Source organism: Amphiura filiformis, chromosome 6 (assembly GCF_039555335.1).
Source record: "Amphiura filiformis chromosome 6, Afil_fr2py, whole genome shotgun sequence".
In the NCBI taxonomy this organism is placed as follows: Eukaryota; Metazoa; Echinodermata; class Ophiuroidea; order Amphilepidida; family Amphiuridae; genus Amphiura; species Amphiura filiformis.
Genome location: NC_092633.1, coordinates 32,588,011 through 32,613,280, shown reverse-complemented (window position 1 = coordinate 32,613,280; position 25,270 = coordinate 32,588,011). Strand labels below are relative to the sequence as shown.

The 25,270-nt window shown below is 35.3% G+C and overlaps 3 protein-coding genes across 3 annotated transcripts; 1 reads left to right on the top strand and 2 right to left on the bottom strand.

Moving 5' to 3' along the window:
- Window positions 1–1,559: 1,559 nt before the first annotated feature.
- On the bottom strand, window positions 1,560–6,526 carry LOC140155295 (kelch-like protein 38). Its single transcript, XM_072178071.1, has 4 exons — window positions 6,452–6,526; window positions 4,500–5,178; window positions 3,706–3,969; window positions 1,560–2,994 (listed from the first exon to the last, which is right to left on the bottom strand). Exons 2-4 carry the CDS (start codon window positions 5,148–5,150, stop codon window positions 2,068–2,070), a joined length of 1,842 nt encoding a protein of 613 aa, XP_072034172.1. The 5' UTR covers window positions 5,151–5,178; window positions 6,452–6,526; the 3' UTR covers window positions 1,560–2,067.
- Window positions 6,527–7,522: 996 nt separating this feature from the next.
- On the top strand, window positions 7,523–14,846 carry LOC140155294 (PRKR-interacting protein 1 homolog). The gene is made up of 6 exons (XM_072178070.1): window positions 7,523–7,732; window positions 9,891–9,969; window positions 10,776–10,876; window positions 12,137–12,222; window positions 12,916–12,977; window positions 13,343–14,846. The coding sequence occupies exons 1-6, from the start codon at window positions 7,601–7,603 to the stop codon at window positions 13,435–13,437; spliced, it is 555 nt and encodes a 184-aa protein (XP_072034171.1). The 5' UTR covers window positions 7,523–7,600; the 3' UTR covers window positions 13,438–14,846.
- A 3,836-nt stretch (window positions 14,847–18,682) lies between these two features.
- Window positions 18,683–24,571, bottom strand: LOC140155293 (tumor susceptibility gene 101 protein-like). The gene is made up of 6 exons (XM_072178069.1): window positions 24,257–24,571; window positions 23,327–23,411; window positions 23,035–23,100; window positions 22,126–22,289; window positions 21,238–21,370; window positions 18,683–19,489 (listed from the first exon to the last, which is right to left on the bottom strand). The coding sequence occupies exons 1-6, from the start codon at window positions 24,299–24,301 to the stop codon at window positions 19,155–19,157; spliced, it is 828 nt and encodes a 275-aa protein (XP_072034170.1). The 5' UTR covers window positions 24,302–24,571; the 3' UTR covers window positions 18,683–19,154.
- Window positions 24,572–25,270: the final 699 nt, after the last annotated feature.

The window sequence follows — 25,270 nt, the reverse complement described above, 5'->3', positions numbered from 1 at the left end:
TGTCTCTTTTTACATGATAGCTAGGAATTTCCTAGCCAGACTCATTTCAAGTGGAGGTCATTTCAAATCATCTCCAAGTTACATGGTTTAAGCATGGTCTTTGTATTCCAAAACCATGTGACTTTGGGATGATTTAAAATGACCTCCACTTGAGATGCGTCTGGTATTTATTTCTAGCTATTATGTAAAACAGACACACTTACATGTAGTAGCCGAGAGGTGCATCCTATGGATGTACACATATATCAGATGTTGGCTTTATTTAATATTGCTTTCAGCTTGGTCATTTGCTTGGTTTGTTAAGGAGGCTGTGTACTCTCAGACATACATGTAGTAAAAGTGCAATAACTTTGTAATTATTCAAGAAGACATATAAAAGTATACATTTTTATGAAGGCAAGACATCAATAAATCTTAATATAAATACAGATTTGGGGTAAAAACAACAATTATGAAGAAAATCACAAAAAGTGAGATTTTGGCAATATTTGTTATGTACATCAAAAAAAAAAAACACTCTTTCCAAAATATTTTCTTTTGTTTTTTAGCTCAATCTTGAGGCTCCATTCCATAAACGTTTATTTTTTATTTTTTTTGATATTGGCCTTATTTTTTGAGATATTGACCATATAAGGCATCAAATTGAACTTTTAAAATTCACAAACGCCTATTTGCACAAAATGATGCCTAAAATTGGAAAAAGACCAAAATATAAAAAAATGAGTCGATCATGCTTTTTACGATGATCATATTTGCTTACCTATAGATGCTGTATTTATTGAGTTATCGTGTACCTAAATCGTCATTTTACCGAGAAAATGAACATTGAAATAATGGCCGTTGAAGATTAAAGTGGTCACATTTTGCACTTTCATCGAATCTCGCAGGAGAATGCGGCAGTTTTATTTTTCTACCTTACATTACATAAACACCGGGTAAATCCACGGCCCCTTAAGAAGTTTGAGCGAAATCCATTCATAACTTGATATTTAAATCGGCGGAAAGAACTTGGAAAAACCCACATTTTATCAGCTAAAACAGAGCCATTTGACCACTAGGTTTTTGTGCTTCTGTGGTGTTTCCATAAGATGCGCCGCGCATGCAGATAAGCGTCGCGTATCGTAGCGTATTTGTGCGTTAACAAATTGCGCGATGACACGCAACGCGATGCGTTGTTGCGCAGCGTGTACCCTGCTGGTATAACAAAGATTTTCTTTCCTTTTCAATTGCAAACACGAGTGGAATAGTTTTTTCTAAATAAAATCCTTAAAATATTGCAGTTGGAGCTTACAAATCTGGATTTTCATTCCTTGTATTTATAAAAAACATAACAAAGTACAATCATATCAAAAAAACTCAATTTTGCGCAAGAAACAATGTCTAGAGTACACAGCTGCCTTAATTACTATATTAACTCTTGTTATATGCCAAAATCTGCATATTTATGAATTTTATGGTGTTTTGATTCAACAAGTCACTGATTGTCTGTTAAATTTTAAGATTCAACAACCACTACAATTAATAGTACCTGGTCATAATGAATATATCAATAGATATGGAATTGGAATGTAAAGAAATGCTATATTTTATAAATCATTCTAGACAATAAAGTTCATTAAATATATTCTATTATATTTAAAAGCACAAGAGGAAGCTCAGGTAACTGACACACAATAAATTGATAGTGCAGAATAATCAGAATTGGTGGCATCAAACCAGCACAATAAAGATTTCTAGTCCAGAGGTCATCCAACTGCACCACACAAACTGTACTTATACTATAGACCATTTCTATAATTGGCCCTTTTCTGTCGTTGATGGGGTGAACATCAATATCATGTATTATAAAATAATGAAAACAGGGTCAAGAAGGGTATCAAGTGATTATCTCGTTATTTGCTAATCTTGTGGATACCCTTGTTGACTTTGCTTTCGTTATTCTATAATATGTGATATCGATGTTTACCCCATCAATGACAGGAAAGTGCCAATTCTAGGAATGGTCTATTGACATAAGAACCATGCTTCATCTCTTGCAGGCTACATTATATGGATAATGTGGAAATCTTACATGAGGCGCAATTTATCAAATGTAAAACAAATCACACTGGCGGCGGCGCCATCAACGCTACTAGAATGAAACCATGATCCTTCATTGGTTGGTTTCTTGTTCACATATCCTGGGAATGTGATGATGGTATAAAGTTGCTCCTTGATGCACACCTCATTGCATTCAATGGATGATTGATCCTCACAGCCACCAAGCTCCATCGTCGGAGGATCCGATTCCAAGTCCAATATCACTTCTCTGACAACTGGTATATTTCGTTGTTCAAAAACGAACCGTATTTCGTAACAAACATCGTCGACGACTGTAAGAATAGACTGTCTATACCCCGACACACGATGGTCTTTCCACACAGTCTTCCAGGTGTCGATATCTGGATAGTACGCCATAAGATAGTAGGTAGAGCGCTCGCCGGGTGAATCATCATACTCATCGGGTCCATACACCAATATCTTGTCTTTGTATACAACTGCGCATGGTTTGAAGCTACCCCAGGGTTGATGAGGCATCACTTCCCATTGCATTGTATCAAGATTGAATCTTTCTATATTCACCCATGGATTGAACAACAGATCCACATCCTCTTGCTGTCCTCCAATAGCATAGATGTATCTGTCTAGATGAACCAGTGAAAACTGCTCTCTTGCAGTATGCATTGATGGAAGCTCGATCCATGTATTTGTATTCTCACAATAACAGTGGAAGTTCTTTCCTGCTGATGCGCTTTTCTGTGCTGGTGTCAAGTCCCAGGTTTTACCACCTGCTACGAAGAGTTTACCATCTACAACAATGGTGCTGTGGTCTGTTAATTCTGCATATGGTAATCTTGCAAATTGATGTAACGGTATCCACCTGTCTTCTCCCGAATCAAAATATTGCACAAAAGATTCCGATTGGTCTTCATATCCTCCAATTCCAATCAAAGCCTATGTGTAAAAAGAGAAATGTGGGTAAACAGATCTTTAGTACATCAGTCTTACATTTTAAAACATCACAAACATTAAGACATAATTTTTTAAATATTGGTCAATTAGTACAATTAGGACAATTTGGCTGAAGTAAAACATATATTATTCATATTTTTGTTCACACCTAAAGAACCTGCCTTAGGTACATTTATGCAAATATTGCCAGGGTAGTCAACATTTTGAGCAAAGAAATTATGACACTTTAATTGTTATGATTTCTGATACAAATTGCCTCAAAGTAAGGTTTCAAATCATAAGTTGCCTTTGATATGAATGAGCTGCAACATTCATCCTAACTTTTTGAGGCATATTTAAGATTCAAAAGAAAGCACAAATATACAGACAAGAATATAACAACTACTCAGTGCCAGAAGAGGGTAAGTGCAATTATAGCGCGGTCGTGTAGCTGCCATGTGTATGAGTACAGTATACTGTGTGCCAATTGCCAAATGTTCACAAGGCAGCTATTGCACTTACCCACTTGTAGCACTGAACAGTCAATAAGCTCATTTTCTACAAGTAGTTGATATGATATGATGAAACTTCTGTAATTTGGAAATAAATTGACAAAACATTTTTAACAAGGACATCCCTTAATGAAATCAGTCATACATTCCCTACAAAATATAGCGATTTAATTTTCCAAAAATTATAAAATTTGCAACCTACCATTACAGTACTTCTTGGTGCAAACAGCTCTGGATGGCTGTAGCTTAGAACCACTCCAGGAGGAGCAGACTGTCTGCTGCGGAGATCAAAAACTGTGTTAAAGATATCTCTGCACTCAGGTATCTCTGTGATGGTACCTTCGGAGATGCTCTTTAGCCTGCTGTGGGGCACCACTCCTAAACGTATCTTCTTCAGCAGGTGGGTGGCATGTCTCCTGCGATTTATCCAGTCATGAGTCAACCATTCCATTAACATTGAAAGTAGCTGTTGTACGGAAATTTAAAAGAAAGCCACATGTATTAACATTCAATCTGTGCTTGAAACAATGAAACTAAACTATAAGTACAGAATCCACATGAAAATATGGTTGGGGTGCCATTATAAGTGCAGAGAAGACTGTTCTTATCTGTCATCGAAAGGTCATTAATGACCTTTTTTTATTATTGACAAATGCATAGGTTCCAAAAATATCTGTAATTATTTCTTTAAATATTTTGGGTGATGTTATGAGATGACAATTTAGAAGGATTTGTATGAGAGAAAAAAGAGACAGGTCAGCTGACAGCAGAGAGTTACAGGTGGGAGAAAGATTGGGGCGGTGATCAAGATAAAAACACTTCCAAATCTAGCTGGTTTTAAAAAAGTGACTAGGAAGCAAATTCAAATTGGGATTTTCATTAATATAAAGGTCAGTGACAAAGGTGTCGAAAGCCAGTTTTAAGTTTATGCTGATAGCATATATTTTATGGTGTATTAATTTGATTATCCTAAAAAAGCAAAAAGGTACAAATTACCTCTTCTTCTGAATACAAGAGAGCAAGTTCTTCCCCTTGGCATAGTATCTCATACAGTACATCTACTGGTATATTCGGCCCTATTCCTCCCTGGAGAATGTGGTTCAAGTTTGCTTTGATATACTCATGGGCAGCTGTAGAAAGCTTTCTATGCTTATAAGCACCGTTAGAAGCCAGTGAAATAATTCTGTCCAATTCTTCTAAATCCATCACATGATTGGGATCTTTGCAGCTTTGTTCGGTGAGGTTTTCTGCCAAATAATCAGCACAAGCACTGAAGGCATAAGGGACTTGCAAGAAATTGGCCATTTCCAGGACATCGAGGGAATCCTCTGGATTGACAGTAAAATTCCCGGTGTAAAGAAACTCTAGAAGTGGCTCGAAAATTTCAATGTCCCCATATTCAAGATTTACTTCATCGGATGTTTGTTCTTGAAAGTTACTGCTGAACATTCCCTTGAAGAAATCACTGCCAGCAGCAAGAATAACTTTGTGTGCTTTGAAGACTTTGTTTGGGAACTTGATGGTGACATCACAGAAGGTGTCTTCATTTTGAAACCCATACAGTCTTTTCCCAAGATGTAACATTTGGTTGTATGAATGCTGATGACTGATTGGGATTCCTGTGGAACATGAAGGCCTGGAAGCCATTGTGTACTTTCACTTGCAGACTTCAAATCTGTTTTGAAAGAAGCAGAGCAAACGGCATATGAAAATCAACAATTTGCTAATATGGCCATGTAAAATTAGAATGCAGTAAAGTAGTGGGTCCTGTGGTCCAGTCAGGGACGGATTTACCTTTTTTGGGGCCCTGGGCCAGGCCAAAATTTGGAGGCCCCCAACGTAGCGAGAGGAAGGCATGTGCACTCAAGTGGCCAAGTTTTGAGATTTTATTAGGACATTTCTTGCCTGGCGTGCAAAAAAAATTTCTATTTTGACTATTTTAGTCTGAATTGAAGCTGGGGCCCCAAAATTTGGGGCCCTGGGCCTGGGCCCATCTGGCCCTATGGTAAATCCGGCCCTGGGTGCAGTAGCTACATGTAGAGTATTGGACTCATGATCGCAAGGTTGTGGGTTTTTAAATTTTAAACCCACAACCAGTGTAAAGAAACTCTAGAAATTATTAAAATAATTGAACCCTATCTTGGCCATTGCCTCATCAGGCAAAAAAAAAAAGTTGTTTGCTTGCCCTCAACCGACCGACCCTAATTTTGGAAATCAGAAAAAAGTTTTTTTTTTCTATTTACTGTACAAAAGAATACCGACCCTAATTTTGGAAATTCCTGAAAAAGTTTTTTTTTTCTTTTCAAATTTTTGCATTCTGAAGATGTAAAAAAATGTATTTTAGAGTTTTTGTTCAACATTTTAGTTGTTTTGTAATGTTAGTTGATTCATTTTGAGACCAAAATTGTCTGATTTTTCATATTTTGAGCCTTAATTAATTACAAACAGTAGAGTTGGTTAGTAATTTTTTTAAAAAAAGAAGAAAAAAAAAAGAAATCCCGACCGACCGACCCAATTGTTAAAATTCAATTGAGGGCAAGCAAACAATTTTTTTTTCTTGTCCTCACCTCAATAACATGTGTGTTAAGAAATTGACCTAATGTCAACATACAATTACCATTTTACCTTTCCAGCTTATATTTATTGATGATTTTGCCTCAATTCCAATGTTTTTATTGATCATGACGTGTGTAAGTAAATTTTGATTTGCATTTCATTATTTTAATAAGCGCCTCCAAAGTGACTGACGCAAGTGCCCAGCGCTAATTATGGAACAATACAGTAAATTAGGAAAACAGTGGCTGTACCATATGGTTTATACTGCTGAAAACAATAACAAAAGAATTTGTAATTTCACCAAGTTAAAAATGAAAATTTATGTTTTAGTTTAGCGTCCCTACCCGCTTCTTTTTTTAGGAATTCTTAAATTTCCTTTTTTAATGACTTACCAGAAAGAAATGGTTGTACAGTTTAAGCTAAATGAAGTGAGAGTGAGCTGAGTTAACCCAAAACGTCATTCCACGGCGTGTCACGCTTATCTTGGAGTTGATATTACTAACAACCTAACCTGGAATAAACACATCAATCGTATTACATCTTCTGCAAATAGATCACTTGGCTTTATTAAAAGGAACCTTTACTCTTGCAACAAATCCATCAAAGAAAATGCATATTTCACCTTAGTTCGCCCACTCTTGGAGTACTCATCTTCAGTTTGGGACCCCCATACACAGGATCTTATTAACAAATTAGAAAAATTCAGCGCCAGAGCCATAAGGTTTGTCGTCAATGACTACTCCAGACACAGCAGTGTTACTGAAATTCTCAACAACCTTCAATGGAACTCACTCAAGAACAGAAGGACAGTAAGCAGATTATCAGTTCTCCAGAAGTCAAGACAAAACCTCCTCGCCCTGCCGGTGAATGACCTCCTTCTGCCGGTCAGACGTCTGTCACGGCACCAACATCCCAACTGCTATCAAATCATCACATCAAACAAGAACTGTCACAAATACAGTTTTTTCCCCCAAACAGTCAAAGATTGGAACTCACTTCCCTACTCAGTAACCACCATAGAAGACACCAAGCAATTTAAAACAGCCGTCATAAGCCACCTCAACCAACAAGACTAGTAAATTTCATGCGCACACCTCATCCTGCGTGTATAACTCCACCAGGAGTGTTATGCAGTATACATTCAGATTCAGATTCAGATTTGCTTTTCTCTCCTCACGACCACATCACAGTCAGTGCACTGTTCAATAAGCTTACAAGTTATATAATTCAGCAGTGAGTTATGCACAGATTTGAGCACTGTCCAAAATGAATTATACTTTGGATTGTGCCACTAGCGTGTAGGTGCACAAACATGATCACAATTCAAAGGTTGTCTCAATAAAATGACCTGAAAAGGGTAATTTTTGTAAGGAACATCAATTTCATGATCATCCTAAAACATGACCCGACCCTGTTTTGTTATGATTACAGCTGTGGTTAACGGTTTCAAGCATGCAGCAGCGCGTCTCCCGTTCAATTTTCAACGATTGATCTGAATTCACATTTATTTTAGCACAGAATATTTCTCAATTTGAAAGATAATGGGTGACGAAAGTGATGAAAAACAAGATAAAAAGAAACGCTATCAACCAAAGAAGGACCAGCCGCTTGTTCTTCCAAAGACTGCTGCCGATAAGCAACGAATGCAAATAGAGAAATTGATGAGAAATCAGGTAAGCTTATTTATCAAATTTAAGCTTAACACAATATCTCGGTATGTGCAGTGCCCATAGGATACCGCCAGGGTATTTTGAAAGGAACAAACGTCTACATAAATTTATGTATACATTGTAGGGCTATTACAAAAATGTGTGTGCTTTCACAGTTAGTTTTGTACAAAATGTATAACCGCGGAACCGGTATTCCGCCTTCCGGTAATTTAGCTTTCAATGCAACTCTCATATAGGTATGCCAGGTGAATTCAAATTTGCCATCAAACTGCATCATTTTATATATCAAATTAAAGCCCTTGAGTAAAGAAAGCCAACACTGAAAACCTTTTTGTCATAGCACTTTCCGTAGCAAAGTTACATCTTGTCAAAGATTGACTTTCATCAAAAAGATTCTGCTAGCAAAATTCCCCAAAACAGCATTACGGGGGTGTATCTAGATCTTAGTCTCTTGACGATAGCACCTTTTTTTAATGGAACTGCTATCAAAATCTCTCTGAAATTCCATGTGCGAGTCTCTCATCACCAAAAAAAATCATATATTTGGGTCAAGTGAAGTATAGACAACATATTTATGAAGGTTTCCTTCTTAAAAAGCTTCTTTTTAATTTCAATGTAAATTTGTATTGCCGGTTTAGGCCATTTTGACTGACTAACAAATGTGTTAACTGAGGTTTCCCTGTGATACCTATCTCATAGACTCATGCACTGAGCATGAGACTCACGCCTTTGGGCACTTTGTCGTGCCCTCACGCCAAGATATTAAAATCTCACGCCAAGAGCTACCAAAGTTGTAAAATCTCACGCATCATCAAACTCAAAATATTCTAGTGTGACACAATGATCTGCTAAATACAGAACCTCAAAAAAGTTGCACATTGCCTGATTTTAGACATACATGTACAGGCACAACATGCTCGACTTGGGCAGCACATATACTGCATTTTAAAGGGATAGTTTTCAGGTACAAAATCTATTGTCAGAACTGCATCACCAAATGATTACATAAACAACATGAGATTACTAAAAAGTCAAAACCTGAAGACAGTGTAATACTATAGCAGAACCTTGTGCAAGAGCTGGACAGTGTAATAGCAGTGACTTAAATGGTATGAACTATGGATGGTGTACAGTTGTTGTAAACAAATGTGACACGATCAAGGGAAATTAGTCACATGTCGCTATTATTGATTTAGAGATATTGGCAAAGAAAGTGTTAAAATTCTTTTGTTTTATATTGTTTTCAGCGATTGATAAATTGACGTAAAGAAAAGTCGTATCAAACTATCAACATGGGGTTTTCAGTTTCTGAAAGCTCTAATTGTCCTCTTTAGAAACATATGTAAACCTCATTTTCGACCAGGGTCGACATGTGACTCATTCCCCTTGATCATGTCACAAATAAAAATATCTTTTAGTTTTACCATCTTTTCTGGAAGCTTAAGTATAAGGCCCGGCAAAAAACGCAATCTCGCTTTTCACGCCGTGATTCTCGCTATTAACCAATTATCTCGCTTTTTAAAAAAGTTTCCAAGCAGTGCACAAAATGTTGCTTTATGCCATAAAAGTTCGCCAAATTCCATTAAAATGCAGTTCCAACTTCGCCAAAGTGCAGAATTCAACAGCATTGCAAGCACAAGGTCGAGTGAAAAAGCCATCATTTACTCAATAAAAACTGACATTTCATTTCAAATGAGTTTAGGCCAAATATCATTATATTTATTGAATTACTGGAAGATCTTTCGCATTTTCGGGCGTTTTTGTGCCGTTTTTCGGGGAAAATCTCGCTTTTCAAAATTCTGGATCTCGTTTTTTACTTCAAAATTGCGTTTTTGCGGGGCCTAAATATGATATATGATAGATCTAATAAATTGCTATCCTATGATTATCAGACAACTCTCCAGAGACAAGAAGTGACTTGTTTTTATAGTACTCTCTATTGTAGGATTAGAAATAAGCAAATGAAAACACTGTTTCAGTACATCAGAAACATGAACGTAAGAAAGCATGTGTGAAAGATATAAAGAATGAAATGATTCAAATTGCAAGAAGAAATATTTGAAATCATATCAGAGTACAGACCCATATAGCAAATGTCCATACCCAAACATTAGGATTTTAAAAATGTCCAATTTGGCCATGTACTCTTTTTATCATGCAGGAAAAAGATGTTTATATACCTGATAGACCCAAGGATTGGAAACCAAGGGCACCCCCAGAATTTGTGAGAGATGTAATGGGTGAGTAGACTATTAAATACAAAGCTGGACTCCTTCTTAGATTGATCTGCAAACCCAGATGTTGGCTTTTGCCAAACATGACTCTACACATACAGTTTATTAACAAACACAATACAAAGTACCAAAATTCTCTCGGTCGGCATGATATCACTCGCGATAAATCGCTTTGTTGGTCTGGTTCAATATCACTGATTTTCCTTCATGTTATGTATGTAAATTAATATACTTACCGCACTGGACCTACAGTGTAATTAGTGCTCCTCCCCTAAGAAGCACCCCTTCAGAATGTTTGCAAGTGACATCTGTCTGAGCACCTCCTTTTTTGGTCGATCCTTCATGTAATTATTTCGTGTAAGCTAATCCTAACTCTAACCCTAATCCTAACCCTAACCCTAAGCCTAATCCTAATCATAACCCTAATCCTAACCCTAACCCTAATCCTAACCCTAATCCTAACCCTAAACTAACCCTAACCATAACCCTAACCCTAACCCTAATTTCGTGTAAAATTACATGAAGGAATAACCCCTTTTGGTGGCACTAAATCCTATTATATTATCTTAAATTAAATTACCTTTTACCTTCCACAATAGGATTATGATGATTTTGACTTCATCAGGCACTGTATTTTGAATGTTCATGCATATGTAAATTCCTATTTGTAACTTTCATATCATAATTTTAATAAGCCCCTGAGCATGACTGACTGGACTGGTAATTGGGTCAAATATGGGAATGTACTCTTTTAATGTGTACAAATTGCATTGTATGGTGAGTCTTACTTAAAAGTTTTCTTATTTACAAAGGTTCCAGTGCTGGAGCTGGCAGTGGAGAATTCCATGTATACAGAGGTTTCAGAAGAAGGGAATATGCTAGACAGATGTTCATACAAGGTGTTGGAGAAGTTGTAAGTGAATTGGATATTTTTATTTGTTTGATGAAGACATGGGATATATCTCTGACTGTTTCAGAATCAAACGTTGTTGTGTTTACATGTATGTATGAAGTATACAGTTGTTGTTTTTAGAGATGATGTTTCTGTTCATGTAACAGGTATAATCTGTAGAACTGGGAATGGCTTGGGGAATGGCCATAATTAGTCTGAAGGATCATTAGTCCAAAAATTGTTAAAATTAGGGTTTAGGGCATTTTAGGTTAGGGTTACGTTAGTGTTAGGGATAGGGTTAAGCTAGGATTAGGGTCAAAGTTAGGGTTAGGATTAGGGCTTAGTTAAATTAGGTTAGGGTGAAGGGTAGGGTTTGGGTATTAAAGGGTTAGGGTTTATAATACTTGTAAGAGTAGAACTTGATCATTGATAAATTTAACCAAGTTTTATTACATGCAGTCATAATTATACGTCAACATCAACATGTCTCTGATAAATCATACCAATGGTATTACAGGTATTATGCTGGTTGCAGAGTGAATGAATTTTTTACTATCATTATTATTTAAAGTGAGTTCACGCGCCACTCAGAACCCTGCCACGCACCACTTGCCGCTATTTGAGAAATTGTTATCATTGTCAAGGCTCCCGCTGGACGCGAATTCTTGCGTCCAGATGCATTTTTGCATTGCTGGACGCAATGTTCAACAAATTTCATCAACCCGTTGCGTCCAGTCGGACGCAAGTTGATACAGCCCAAAAATTAGTGATTATAAGCTTACCAACTTCATCATCATAAAAATCGTGAAACTTACGTTTACTGATCACTCCTAATTCTCCTAATAAAGCTTAATTAATATTCATAACCAATGGACCAATCAGTAAACGAGTTATTGACCTGTCACCAGTCAATGAAATGAATGAAAACTCTTACGGCAGTGAGACGTGATAAGCTTTTGAAAATACAACTTTCTAAACAATCGTACATTGTCAGCAAGTTTGCATTCACGTAATTTGTTATTGACAATAATATTTACACAAATCTTTAAAATCTCTGAAAGGAAATAGTCAAATATTTGCATCAAACTGCGATGCAATACCGGGAATCGGGGGGTTTTACAGTTGTGCGTCCAATCGGACGCAGAGTTTTGAAGGCTAGCGGGAGCCTTGATCATTGTTTTAGATTTGAAATACTACTATTGTCACAGTATCTTGAATTAATGAGTCATTATCTACACTAGGTATCATTAAATAAGATAATTAAAATGTTATTTATTTCAGGAAACTAAGAATGAAGAGTTCCATAAGAAGTTAGAAGAAAACCAGAAAAAGGCAGACAACAAAACTGCTAAAAAGAGAGCAAAAAGGTATTGTATGAGATGCTTTCTATTTCCCATAAATTAGAGAAATCCAGCTCATTTTGCAGGTGTTACATTAGAGGTTGAATAAAAATTCAAAATACACCCAAAATATAATTTGTTAGAGGTCAGAAATCAGTGTTACAGGTTATTTTGAGTCCAATTTTTAAGAACAATGTACGATTTATTGTGAATTTTATCCAGAAAAAATTTTAAAAAATCTCACTTTGTTGTGTTTGTAGCAAATTTAGCCAAAGAAAAAAGCTAAAGCTCTGAAGTTGCCCAAAGGTTGCCGATTTGGGGTGGCCATTTTTAGTTGAAGGATGATAGTCATCTAGTATAAAGTTACCAAATGACAGGTTTGGCAACCTTGAAAGAATAAAGAACAGGATTGACACAACTTTTTAGCCCAGATCACTGAAAAGTCACCCAATCATACTAGTAACCATTGGTTACTATAAAACAAGACACAGTAAGAATCTAGGTAAAATATTTCATAAATCAGCCAATTGGGTATCAAGTGGTGGATTTGGTTAGCCATGATAAAGAAAAGCAATGATCTCATAATGATTCCATACCAAATATAGTTTTCAAATGTAATAATGTTTGTAAAAAGTGATGGACTGTATGGTATTAAGCATTTTGAGATGTCTTTAATATTGTATTTTTGTCAATATTTCTTTTCTCTTTTATTGATACCAGACAAAAGAAGAAACAGAAGATGCAGGAAAAGAAGAAACAAAAGTTACAAGAAGAAGGAGAAGGTAAGTGAATGGTAAAATATGCCAGGATAGGAACTACCATATCAAGCATCATTACATCAATTGCCGTGGCAATCATGATTACGCTCATATTTTTCTCTTTATCCAAGTGAAATTTAATGCCCAAGATTATTTTCATTTGTAGTAATTTGAGGTAACCACACCGAAAGTGTATATACTATCCTATGGGGCATTGTTTACATATTTTTGCTTCTCATATTAAAACCGCTGGAGCAATGCAACTCAACAATTGGAAACATTGTTTTAATGGTAGGCCTCAATATTATCTATAATATGCTTCCCTTTCTCTCCTTTATTTCCATCTTGCTCCTCTCTCAATCTTATTTCTGTTTCCATATTTCAAACAGGAGATGATTCTGACAGCAAGAGTGAAAGTGAAGATGAGAAAGATGATAATGAAGATGATGCTGAAGAAAACTGCTTTGTGATTGGTGGAAGGTGACATCCTATAATCTACAGTAGAGGATCTGGTATCATTGGATGCAAGAGTGGTAAGACTTTTAAGGTCATGGTAAGACTTAAAGGTCATATTTCTTGAAGCTTGGCTAGTTAGTGGTCAGGCTTCCTAAGCCAGCAGGCTAGCCCTACCAATGTGGATCCATTTCATTGATTTATCTTTCTAGGTGATATAGATGTGAAATTGGATCACTGTTATATGACTAATTGGGCTTAAACCTGGTGGCTTAGGAAGCCTGACCACTAGCTATGCTTTGAGAAACCGGCCCTGGTACTCTCACATGGCCATCTCAAGACCCAACATGTAGTTTTATCATACATGTAAGAATTTTGCATAAGAATTTGCATATCTGATCGTGTAGACACAGGCAGGGTAGCTCAAGTGCTTGTAACCACACCTACCACTGGCATTTTCTGAATTGATAATTCAGCAATATTAGGCTTTGACATTGGTGATCTACAGTGCTATCCAGACAAAATGGAACAGTTTACAGACAAAAAGGGACCACTTACTTATCATTTTCGCATTCCCTCTCATGATGTATGCAGACTCTACATTGTAGGGTAACAAATTTACAGCAAAACAAGTGAATGATATGTTACAGATTCATGAAGAGGTTCATTAGGTTTGTAGAAACTCATAAGGCCATCTTAATTTAATAGTTCATCTCAAAGCCCTACCCAAATTGAAAGCTAATGCAGAATGCATTTTTTGCATATTAGTAAATTAAGATGGCTTTATATACATTTCATCTTGTCAAAACCAAAACTCATTTACTGATTTGACAGTTTCAACCATCATGGGTGATAGCTATCTTAAGAGTGATGTTTGTCAAGCCAACCTCTGTACACCAACAGAAGGAGCACTAGAGCCCAGAAGAGGATTGTAAACTTGACAAGATGAAATGTATATTAAAAGATATGTTATACAATAAGACAACTACAATGAGACTAAAGAATGTTTATATTTGATAATTCAGTTGTACTGTCATTTTATTGGATAGTACTTTGGAGTTATGGTTTATAAGTTCTGAATATATATTGCTAATAGTAAAACTGTAAATCGTTCATAATTCTCATACGAGATTATGTGCAGAGAGGACAAGGGCCATCCCCCACATTTGTCAGTCATCGGATAAATGTACCCAGTCTGGGGAAATTTTTTGGGCTACCAATGATGATGAGAGAAGCAAGAGAAGCAGTCGGGGGATCAAGACCTGCCCTCCCCATACTTTTGAAAAGCTGTGTATGCCACTTAAATTACGGGGTGGGTAAACACACTTAGTATTTGCTTTATTCCAGTGTAAATTACAGTTAGAAATATTGGGGGCACTATGTGAGAAAGAAAGTAATATTTTCATGTATTATTATTATTATTATTATAAGCATTTATATTGCATACAGGGTGTCCCATAAAAAATTACCGGGCGAATGAATTTGGACGTAAGTCGAGAAATGGACATCAGAATCCCAAAAACTAAACATCAGCGTGTAGCTCATCTTATTTTGCATCTTATATGTCAATTTTACTTGAATCGGTTGACTAATCGCGAAGAAATGAGCGATTACATAACACATGCGTCAATTCACTTCGTTCCAAGTTTGAAAGAAAGATCATTCAACACAATGCGCACTAGTGGTTAACTGTCAATGGGCTTCATATTTTGTTCTGTGAAATCCTTTTCATTCTTTTTAAACAATCTGTTTCTTGCAAAACATTTAATTAGGTTTTGTTCAAATTTGAAAACCTGCACGATATTGAAAATGAAAGCTTGCATGTAAGATGATGCTCGGTACTTGTAAATATATTTGTTCGTTAATGTTGATATAAATGTTGCATAAAGAATTATTGTATAAAGAATTCCAGCTGGCTTAAAAAAATTCTCACACACATTAATGTTTTTGGAATATTTCCAAGAAATTGTAATGCAAAGTTTAAATCTTTTAAAAATTCAACATTAATGTTGCATGATATCAAAAATCACACATAAAGCTGTAAGCACTTGATCATTGTCATTCTTGGCTCAAATGTTCTTTGGAAAGTTAAAATACAACATATTTGCCGTTTGCGCAACATAAAGAATTAAAGTTGGAAAGCTTCCATTTGCAGCAATCAAAGTTTTCTCGGACAAACTGTTATTAATCTTCAGTAAAAGCATGAATGACATAACACCGTCTGATTATAAAATAGATAATGTGGACTAAATTTAATGAGATACACAAACTTAAGGAAGCAGTGAGCGAGTATGAAAAAAAGCGCTTTTGATCAAACTTGGAATGAACTGCATTGATGCACGATTATGCTATCGTTCATTTCTTCGCAACCAGTCAAACAAATTAAATAAAATTTTCGTATGTGATGCATAACAAAATAAGCTATGCGTTATATATTAAATATTATGATTCTGATGTCTATTTCTCGACTTACGTTCAATTTTATTCGCTCGGTAATTTTTTCTGGGACACCCTGTATTTCACAATTTGTCAAAGCACATTATTATAAAAGAAACATAAAACATGAACAAACAAAGAACATAAGCATCTATAAAGCTTTTAGAAATAAATGGGTATACTTTTAAAGTAAAAGATACAATTGCAATTTATTGCATGAACATGGATAAAAATGCAGTATTCAGAAATTCAATGTACATTTTGGTAAACATTTCAGTAAACTTTGATGAAATGTTTGACTATTTTATGTTAGACATGCTTGTTTTTCTTGTCCAATCAAACAAAATGCTCAAAGAGGGACAGAAATATGGGAATATGTTTGATTTTTTATATTTTAGTAACGTATGTGACATGATCAAGGGGAATGAGTTGCATGTTGACCCTGGTTGAAAACGTGTTTTACATATGTTTTTAAAGAGGACATGTAGAGCTTTCAGAAACTGAAAACCCCATGCTGATTCAACCTTTGTTTGCAAAGTTATGTTAATTTGTCAATCAATGAAAAATCCAACTCATTTCCCTTGATCGTGTGCCATATTTTGTAGATCTTACTATTAGCATATAAAATGATTGGTGTATGTTTGTTTGAGGTAATAATGGAAGGAATAATTTGTTTCAAAACTGTCATAATGAATATGCACTCTGCTATAATCATTCAAGCTCTGAACTACTCAGTACTGATCAAAAGGTTGAATGATAAGGCCCTTTGCACTTGATTCCGAGTTTTCCATCACTCACCCGCATTTGAAATTCATACCTGTGTTTTAATTCTTCATTGCAATTTTTCATAAATTAAAATGATCAAAAGTCTGTTTTAGCAGTGAAAAATCCTTAATTTGTGCACTTTTGTTTACTCTGTATTCAATCTGAATTCACTTCACATACAACACCTGCTGGAGCAAAGTAAATCATCCAATGGGCAATACCATTTAAAAATCACACTACCCATGTGGAAGATTTTGGAAATATCTTCCACAGGGGGAGTATGAATTTCAAATGGAATTAGCACATTAGGCATCACCCTCTGAGAAAGATTCAACCTGACTCTTTCCCTGAGGGAGAATGAGCTTCAAATAGAGCTGCTAATGTGTTAATTCCATTTGAAATTCATACTCCCCCTGTTGGAGATATTTCCAAAATCTTCTACATGGGTAGTGTGAATTTTAAATAGAGTAACACATTTCTTCAATACATTTAAGCTTGTGCCACATTTTGACTGATAATGAAAATTTGGAATAATTAATTATAAATAATGAAAAAGTTACATCTGTTTTCTGAAAATATGTGAAGGGAAACTCTGAATCAAGTGTGAAGGGCCTAGTTTGATACCTGCAAATTGTTTGATGGTAACACAGTTGGTAAATAACACAGATGTAAATAACATGCTTATGAATGTATTGTTTCTATGAAATAAGTAGGGCCTACTGCACAACTAATACACAAATTCTCGCTATTCACAATAAGGGCGCCGCCAGCGGTTTGCGATGTAATTGTGATGTATCATGGGAAAAGGTCGACATCCAAGTCCGCGCAATACGAATATTACCATGCTATTACATACGAATATTACCATGCTATTACATACGTGACAATATTTTTTTAGTTTGTCAAAATAAAGGTGTTACACGCGAATCGATACTCAATAATACTTAATAATGTGATTTGAAATGTGCACAATTAATTTTTTCTCTATCGATTTGCGTGTAATAATACCGTTATATTGACAAACTAAAAATATTGTCACATGTTCCTATGTAATAGCATGGTAATATTCGTATTGCGCGACTTGGATGTCGACCTTTTCCCATGATACATCACGATTACATCGCAAACCGCTGGCGGCACCCTTATTGTGAATAGCGAGAATTATTTGCAGTTCTTACAGTCTTTTGCAAAGACTTTCACACTGCTGCCGACTGACCGTGTAAAAAGAACTAGGTCACGCCTGCGTCATATGCTACTACACAGATTGATCGGCGAATGAGGTGCTGATGTGATTATGACGTAATTCAATTAGCCAATAAGAACCCAACTTCATATTTACGCCATAAATTGCGCCAATTAAATCAAACACTGCAAAAGGTCTTTGCAAATGGGTGTTGACTCCTTTTTGAAATGTAATATATTTGGTTAAATTGCAACAGAAATATAAGTTTAGGCCTGCTCATTGACACTATTAAATTATTACTTGTTACTATTAGGTATACAAGAAATACATCAGATGTTTTAATTATGCTGATTCCCAGCACCTTGGCACAGGCAATACTGGAAAGAAAAGTTGTAACTTCATTTGCTGTGCTGGATCCACTGCCACACATGACTTCAAACACATTTTGGTTTTGGTCAAAACGTTTTGATAACATTTATTGTTGGGTTATATAAAGCTCATGAAAACAGTTTTAAAATGTTTTATATGAAAAAACAATCAGCAACATTTTTTTAATGTTGTCATTACTTGTCCAATGTTATGTTAACATGTTTTGTGTTTACCTGATAGGGGAGGCATCTGGGAAAGAGTGGAAGGAAAATGGAAAACTGCCAATCATGACAGCCTTCTTCACTGTTAAATAGATGCCTCATGAAGTCTGCTGGTAGTGTAAGCAATATAGTAAAATGTGTTGCCTATTTCAAATCTAGTATTTTGTTTTCAAATAAGAGGATATTTTAAGTAAAATTGTTGATTTTTCACAACACTTTTCATATCACCTCTTAAATTTGGTACAGTAATACTAATTATCACAATTATATTAGGTACGTATGTAATGTAGTGTAGTGTAGTGTAATACATACCTCTTCATATAATGCAGCATATAATAATCACATAGTAGATGACATTGCCACTGCCTCACTTTCAGTGGTAGCACCAGAGTGTATTTTCCAGGGGCATGTGGGAAGTGCATTTCAGGGGCTAAATATCATGAATTTCTGCAAAATTGCAGTGAAAATTGTTAATTTTGATTTGTTTTGGTTTTATCACAACAAAACCATTTTGTGTTTGCTGGGAAATACCACATATTCCCTATCAAAAATGGAATGGATAACTGGTTTACATACATTTTGTATGGCATTTTAGATAATTTTGCTGTCATATATCATTTTCATGCTTTCCTATTTTACGTACTCATTCTGCACTTGTTTTGTCCATTTAATTTTTTGAAAGGAGTTCGGTTACTATAAGCTTGTATTACGACTAATAGTAAGGTACATGAATATGTATATGTACAATTGTATATAAATACTTGATAACAAAGTTTAATAGTCTTTGAGTACAATCTTTTTGGTTATACGTTGTTTGCATTTAAGACAGTTTATTAACGATTCAGCGCATTCCTTGCAAGCACTGTGACCACACAAGAACACAGTGGTCCTCCGTCTTGCCATACACAGCTTGCAAACCTCTGAACTTGGTTCGTCTGGTGACTTCTTATCTTTGAATTTAGTCTCATAATATGAACTGGAAGATGAATCTCTGACCTCCATAATGCGAAGTTTATCTTTGAGAGAACGTAGCTCTGATTGTAACTGAAGCACTTCTGTTGAGGGTGAGCTGCTGGTGTCCATGTAGGATGGTAACGGTACAGCTAGACCTGTAAAGATATTATATTTTCATAAGTGAGTACAACTATATTGTAGCTGTCATGGCTTCGTTACATCTAAGTTTATAGTTTAACATATCAAAGGCTCAGTGCAACAAAGACCCATCTCCAATAGCTCCCCTGTGTAACATTGAGTATAAATGCAATCATGTTTATCATTAACATTACACTTGGGAGCCTTTACCACATTCATCCCTCAATCTCGATATGACAGAGAGCCAAGAATCTTTAATAATATTTCATCTTTGGTTCTTAAACCCTTCCAAGAATATTAACACAAGCCCTTGTCACAAAATCTTGGTATCTTGGCCATGTGATGTGGGTAAAAAGTTCAGTATGAAAGTAATTTGATATAAATCAATGTAGGAAGATGGAAAAGGAATTTGTTTTCTGAGTATTTGTTTTCAAACAGAAAACTTTTTAAGAAATGCGATCATGCAGAACAATATCATATTCAATTATGACCTTTATCCATTTGCCCAGTTCAATTATATATACAAATTGTAAATTGCCTTGCAGACAAGAAAAATGTCTTAATGTTTAAATCTGCAGTGAGTCCTTTATGTGAAAATAATTGATATCATTCTGGTGGTGTTAAGTATAACTTCATGTGGTTAAAAAAAGCTGATCCTTCACTAGTGTGGTTATACATTACAAGAAATTGTATTTCAAAGGGTTTGCTTTTCATAATTACAAAATAATTTGACACCATTGAATATTCTTAGGTTTAACAGATCATATGAACATTTTCCACTAAAATAATAACTTTCAACAGTTAAGGGATCCAAAATGAGCGTTTATTGCGTTTCGACAGTATTTTTTGTGGGACATGAGAGCACCTCAGACCTATCGAATTGCATTCTGAATACTGAAGCATGTCTTTCTGATATCAAATAATTTTCATTTTTTAAAATCACAATATAATACAAATTTTATGACAAATTATACAAATTTGATATTTTTCAAATTTTTGATATATAACAGTCCTCGAAGTAAATTATATAAATCTAATGATATATTCTTAAAGTGTATGTAGCAGGGAGAAAAGCCGACGGTCAATTGAAAATTTTGACCTTTCATATTGAAGATATGGATTTTTTCCCAAAAGACCTATTTTTTTTTGGTGTTTTTGGAAAAAAAATCCATATCTTCAATATAAAAGGTCAAAATTTTCAATTGATCGTCGGCTTTTCATCCCACCTACATACGCCTTTAAGTATAAATCATCAGATTTATAAAGTTTACTTCAAGTACTGTTAAATATCAAAAATATCAATTTTAATGATTTGCCATAAAATGTGTATTAAATTGCGAATTTCAAAAATCAAAATTATTTGATATCAGAATGACATTCTTCGTATTCAGAATGCAATTCGATATGTCTGATGTGCTCTAATGTCCCAAAATAAATACTGTCCAAACGTTCATACCCCAGCCCTTAAGTGTAAGAAGTAATTTAATAGGTTATTCCAGTTGAAGTCCACACTACTCCTGTGGAAGATTTTGGAAATACCTTCCACAGGGGGAGTAAGTTTTTCAAATGTAATTGGTCAGAGTTAATCATTTTGATACCCATACTCCCCCTGTATTATGGTTTTACCTATCTTTCACAACTGGAGTGAGTATTTCAAATTTTCTATTCTATTCAAAACTTATACACCCTATGTGGAAGACTTTAGCTAAATTTTCCACAGGGGTAGTGTGGATTTTAAATGGAATAGCCCAATGCTTTGACTTACTTGTTGGTGCAACTCGCTTTGATGCCCCTGGTGAATAGGCTGGGTTAGAACCAACGGACTTGGCGTATAAAGGTGATTTTTCACTAAACACTGCACCCAATACTTGTACTAGGCCTGTCAAATCCGATGAAGGCTGCAAGAAATTGAAAAAAAATGTAAGATTTTACCAGAAAATCATTAGTCATACATGTATTATTAAATTTGTTAATGTCTTGCTTTAAAATACTTGGAAATATGAGTAATCAACAGCAACCTACACTCTTAGAAAAGAACTTTTTTGGTTAAGACCCCCATGGAAAACCAATAGGGTTTTTTGCAGAACCAAAGAAAGTTCTTTAGCCAAGAAAATGGTTCTTTATAGAATCCTTAGCTTGAAGAACCTTTGAGGAACCATTAAGAAACTTAAATATTAAACCTTAAAGGGTCCTAAGTAGAACAGAACAGAAAAAAAAGATTGTTTAGCCAAGAAAATGATTTTTGAACCAAAAATGTTAACACTCCTTTTCACTTTTCTTAACTTTGTGATGAGGCACTGAATTAATGGATTGGAAAGTTCCTAGGCCTTTTAATCTTTAACTTTTCAGGTTTCCGCTTAGAACTTAACCATTGCTTAGAGTGATGTATACGGGACAAAAAAAGGTTCCAAGTTGCACCTTTTTTTCTGAGAGTGTAATCATCATTTGACATCATAAATTCAGAGTTCTTTTTGTGTACAGTACACCCAAAAACAGGAAAACGTACACTGCCATCAATATTAGTGCGTGTTCTCATTATGATGATTGCTCCTTTTTCATACTTGTACATTTTCTGGAAAGGGTTTTTATTTTATATATCAGTTAACCATAGCATAATCAATTTCATTTCTACATTTATAATATACACACTTACATGTCTCCAGTCTTGTAGGTATGGTAAGTAAATCCTTCCATTACCGTCGACATTGACGGATGGTTTTATCAACATATCTGGCGTAGGGACCACAAAACACAACGGGGCATTGTCTGGATGTGTGTCCATTAACCAAGCATGGATCGGGATGTTATACGTATTACCTGCGATAGAAATACGGGTAAAATGTGAGACGGCTTTTGCATATAAGCTCATATAGATTGGAATAAAGTAACCAAATTGTACCTTTTTGATCATATGATGTATGCTTCGTAAAGTACCGTTAATGGAAACGGTTATTTTTTAAACATTAAAATCTTACTTATAATTCTACACATTCTGTATCTATAATTTGGTGGCGTATTAAAGGCCCATTCAGTGATTTGCTCATCCGAACGATCGTAAAAATAATCAAAATTCAGATTTTGGTACCTTTGTCATTGTCATTAATGTGTTAACATAACCTGATAGTGGTTCAGCCGAAAGCCGTGTATTTAAGACAAAATAAGGAATTTACATGAATCTGTAATTTATTAAATTAGCTACATGTATTTGAATGGGGCTTCAACTTCGTCAATTGCCGTTTTCTTCGTTTTTTGCCAAATTTTTCATTTCCAAAATACCAAATGACAATTTGAATGACTTATCCTTCACTATTAAGCAATTTATAAACGATTTTTTTTTACACTCTCGTTAGGATCACTGAATGGGTCTTTAACTACTTATCTTATATACATGTATCTTGTTATGTGTTGGATGAATTCAAATGAAAATGCGGAAGAGAAACGTTTCGTTTGCATGATATAACTTTATAAATCTTTTGCGTGTGGATTTATATGAATCCAGAGGAATTGGTTGTATATTCAGTGATAAGAGACTAAAGAGAACAACGATTAGATGGACACTTACCTTTAAATTGAATTGGTATTGTTCCTTCTAAACATAATAATTCCTTCCTAGTACCGTCATTAAAGGCTGAAATACAAACAAGTTTTTATGAAGACTATTTCATGAAATATTGTCATATAAACATGATGGAATTATGGATTTGAGTTTCAATCATACATACTATCTTTACTAGCAAGTGTCTTCAATCCCGGAACCCCGCGTCTATCCTATACTTTGTTGCTTTCATTTAGATCCTTGTACACCCCTACATACTCCTTACTATTAAAATGTCGATTATCTTTTTGATACTTACTGTAGAAATCCACCTTTGGTCTAAGTCCTTTGTAACCTTTTAGCACCATCAACACGTCTTTCTTCGTCTTGTCTCTATGACGGTACTGTAAAAAACACAAATCACAATATTCATTTTCTGCTTTCCGTCTCGATTTATTACATTTTCTCTCATTTTAATATTTCGGCCTATATAATCTGAGGTCAGTCACTGAAAAGCTATTGTAATGATGAACTTTAAAAATACTTTGTAAATAAACTAAATTTATTTATTAATGTATATCAAAGGATAGGAAAAAATAAACTTCTTTTGTTATTGTCACATTTGAAAAAATTGGTAATAATTTACTCTTAGTTATCATGGTTATAATTATTTCCAAACCAAACACATTTAAGTCAATTCCAACAGAGTGAAATATTGTTAAGTTTATAGTTAACGAGTCATTTTGGTATTGAACAATGCTGGCGCATTTGTAAATCCGTATCGTTTACTGCCTAATAATCAGTGATTTTTCAACATGGCGCAGTCTTCCGGGGCGAGCCGTGACCGGGAAAGTTGACATACGTTCACCGATTGTTGTCTCCCTTCGGGTCTCCCTTCAACTTTACTCGTACTTTCTGTATGATATTAGTTTTTACATTCGCTTGGAATTGTTGTGGAACGAAGTCGTGGTGATCTTACATCCGGTCTTACTCTTTACATGTATACATCATAAAATTAAGACAAATATTGTTCTTGCGCGCCGTTCATTGTCTAGTTAAAAGTAACAAATTTGTGAGAGCATTAACAAGAATTATGTTCGGGATATTCCTAATAATAAGCTATAATAGACTTGGTAAAATGAATAAGTATGACGACGATGTATATATTTATTATATAAAAATGATAAAACCGCAAAATATTTCACACTTGCTTACCCCTGCACGTGCAGGTGCCATTTTGATTACATACCTTGCTGATTGATCGCTTCACAAACGCATCCCATTCTGCCGCCATTGTGAAAACAATTTGATTCTGATGTTCCTTGTCGTGATGCAAGAAATATAATGATACATACAATGATGGTAATAAGAATAGGCAATGAAAGATTGGTCAAATCAGCCTATTTTAAGCAACATTGAGTCACTTTCTTGTGACGTGATAAGAAAGCTCCCCCACCCTGCTTGCAAAGAATAACATAACAAGGCCGGCTTTCCATGACCTGAACACGGTCAGCCATCGGATCAGTTGCAGATCAGAATTAAGGGTACGCAGGATTTATTATTATTATTATTAAATATTTTGGTCAATAACTCGGTCAAGTGACTTTCCTATTAAAACGATAAGGAGAGTGCATTTCAAACGCATGTAGGATCTGAGGAGCGAAATTTGGACCCCCCCCCCTGACTGTGGAAGCGTTAAGGGAGACAGACCATTGTTCTGATATTACTGCGCGAGCAAAAATGTTAAATTTCAGACTATTTTAGCCCCAAATGAAGGTGAATTCTGCTAATTGATAGGCCAGTTTGCGCGAAGCGCGCAAAATTGACAATTTGACCCTATTGGCCCAAAACACTGTTGTAAGGAAGATGCAATTATTTCCTTTTCTTCTATTAGGATTTTTAGGGGCGACGCCCCGTCCCCATGGAAAAACTTAGGGGACCTCGTCCCCTCATCCCCAGCTTCCGTCGCCTACTTATGGGACACCCACAAGAGTAAATGTAATCTAACAATATTTATTTTTAGGATCTATAGGCCTGTATTATATGTTAAGCTAAGATCTATGATGTAATATATTTGGTGCGATCGCAAGTCTCTGATGCGACCTGTTATCTTGCAGGCGCGAAGGGTGGCAGTTGAGACTGGGGTCTGATTGGGTTTGAGAGTCTAAACTTAATTTTGTTGGGAGCCTTCTTTTCCATGATCTTTGTCTTCAAATATGCTTCTCTCCTTTGTGGGCTTTTAAGTCTGGTTGGAGTATTTTGT

Excerpts from the sequence above, each read along its gene's own strand:
- LOC140155295 (XM_072178071.1), bottom strand. The coding sequence starts at position 5,150 with ATGGCTTCCAGGCCTTCATGTTCCACAGGAATCCCAATCAGTCATCAG. Across the intron at positions 3,970-4,499 it reads TCTTGTATTCAGAAGAAGAG|CTACTTTCAATGTTAATGGA; the intron begins GTAATTTGTACC and ends TCCGTACAACAG. Across the intron at positions 2,995-3,705 it reads CACCAAGAAGTACTGTAATG|GCTTTGATTGGAATTGGAGG; the intron begins GTAGGTTGCAAA and ends TTTTACACATAG.
- LOC140155294 (XM_072178070.1), top strand. The coding sequence starts at position 7,601 with ATGGGTGACGAAAGTGATGAAAAACAAGATAAAAAGAAACGCTATCAA. Across the intron at positions 12,223-12,915 it reads GCTAAAAAGAGAGCAAAAAG|ACAAAAGAAGAAACAGAAGA; the intron begins GTATTGTATGAG and ends TATTGATACCAG. Across the intron at positions 12,978-13,342 it reads GTTACAAGAAGAAGGAGAAG|GAGATGATTCTGACAGCAAG; the intron begins GTAAGTGAATGG and ends TATTTCAAACAG.
- LOC140155293 (XM_072178069.1), bottom strand. The coding sequence starts at position 24,301 with ATGGCGGCAGAATGGGATGCGTTTGTGAAGCGATCAATCAGCAAG. Across the intron at positions 21,371-22,125 it reads ACCTACAAGACTGGAGACAT|CCTTCATCGGATTTGACAGG; the intron begins GTAAGTGTGTAT and ends AATTTCTTGCAG. Across the intron at positions 19,490-21,237 it reads AAAGCGAGTTGCACCAACAA|GTCTAGCTGTACCGTTACCA; the intron begins GTAAGTCAAAGC and ends ATATCTTTACAG.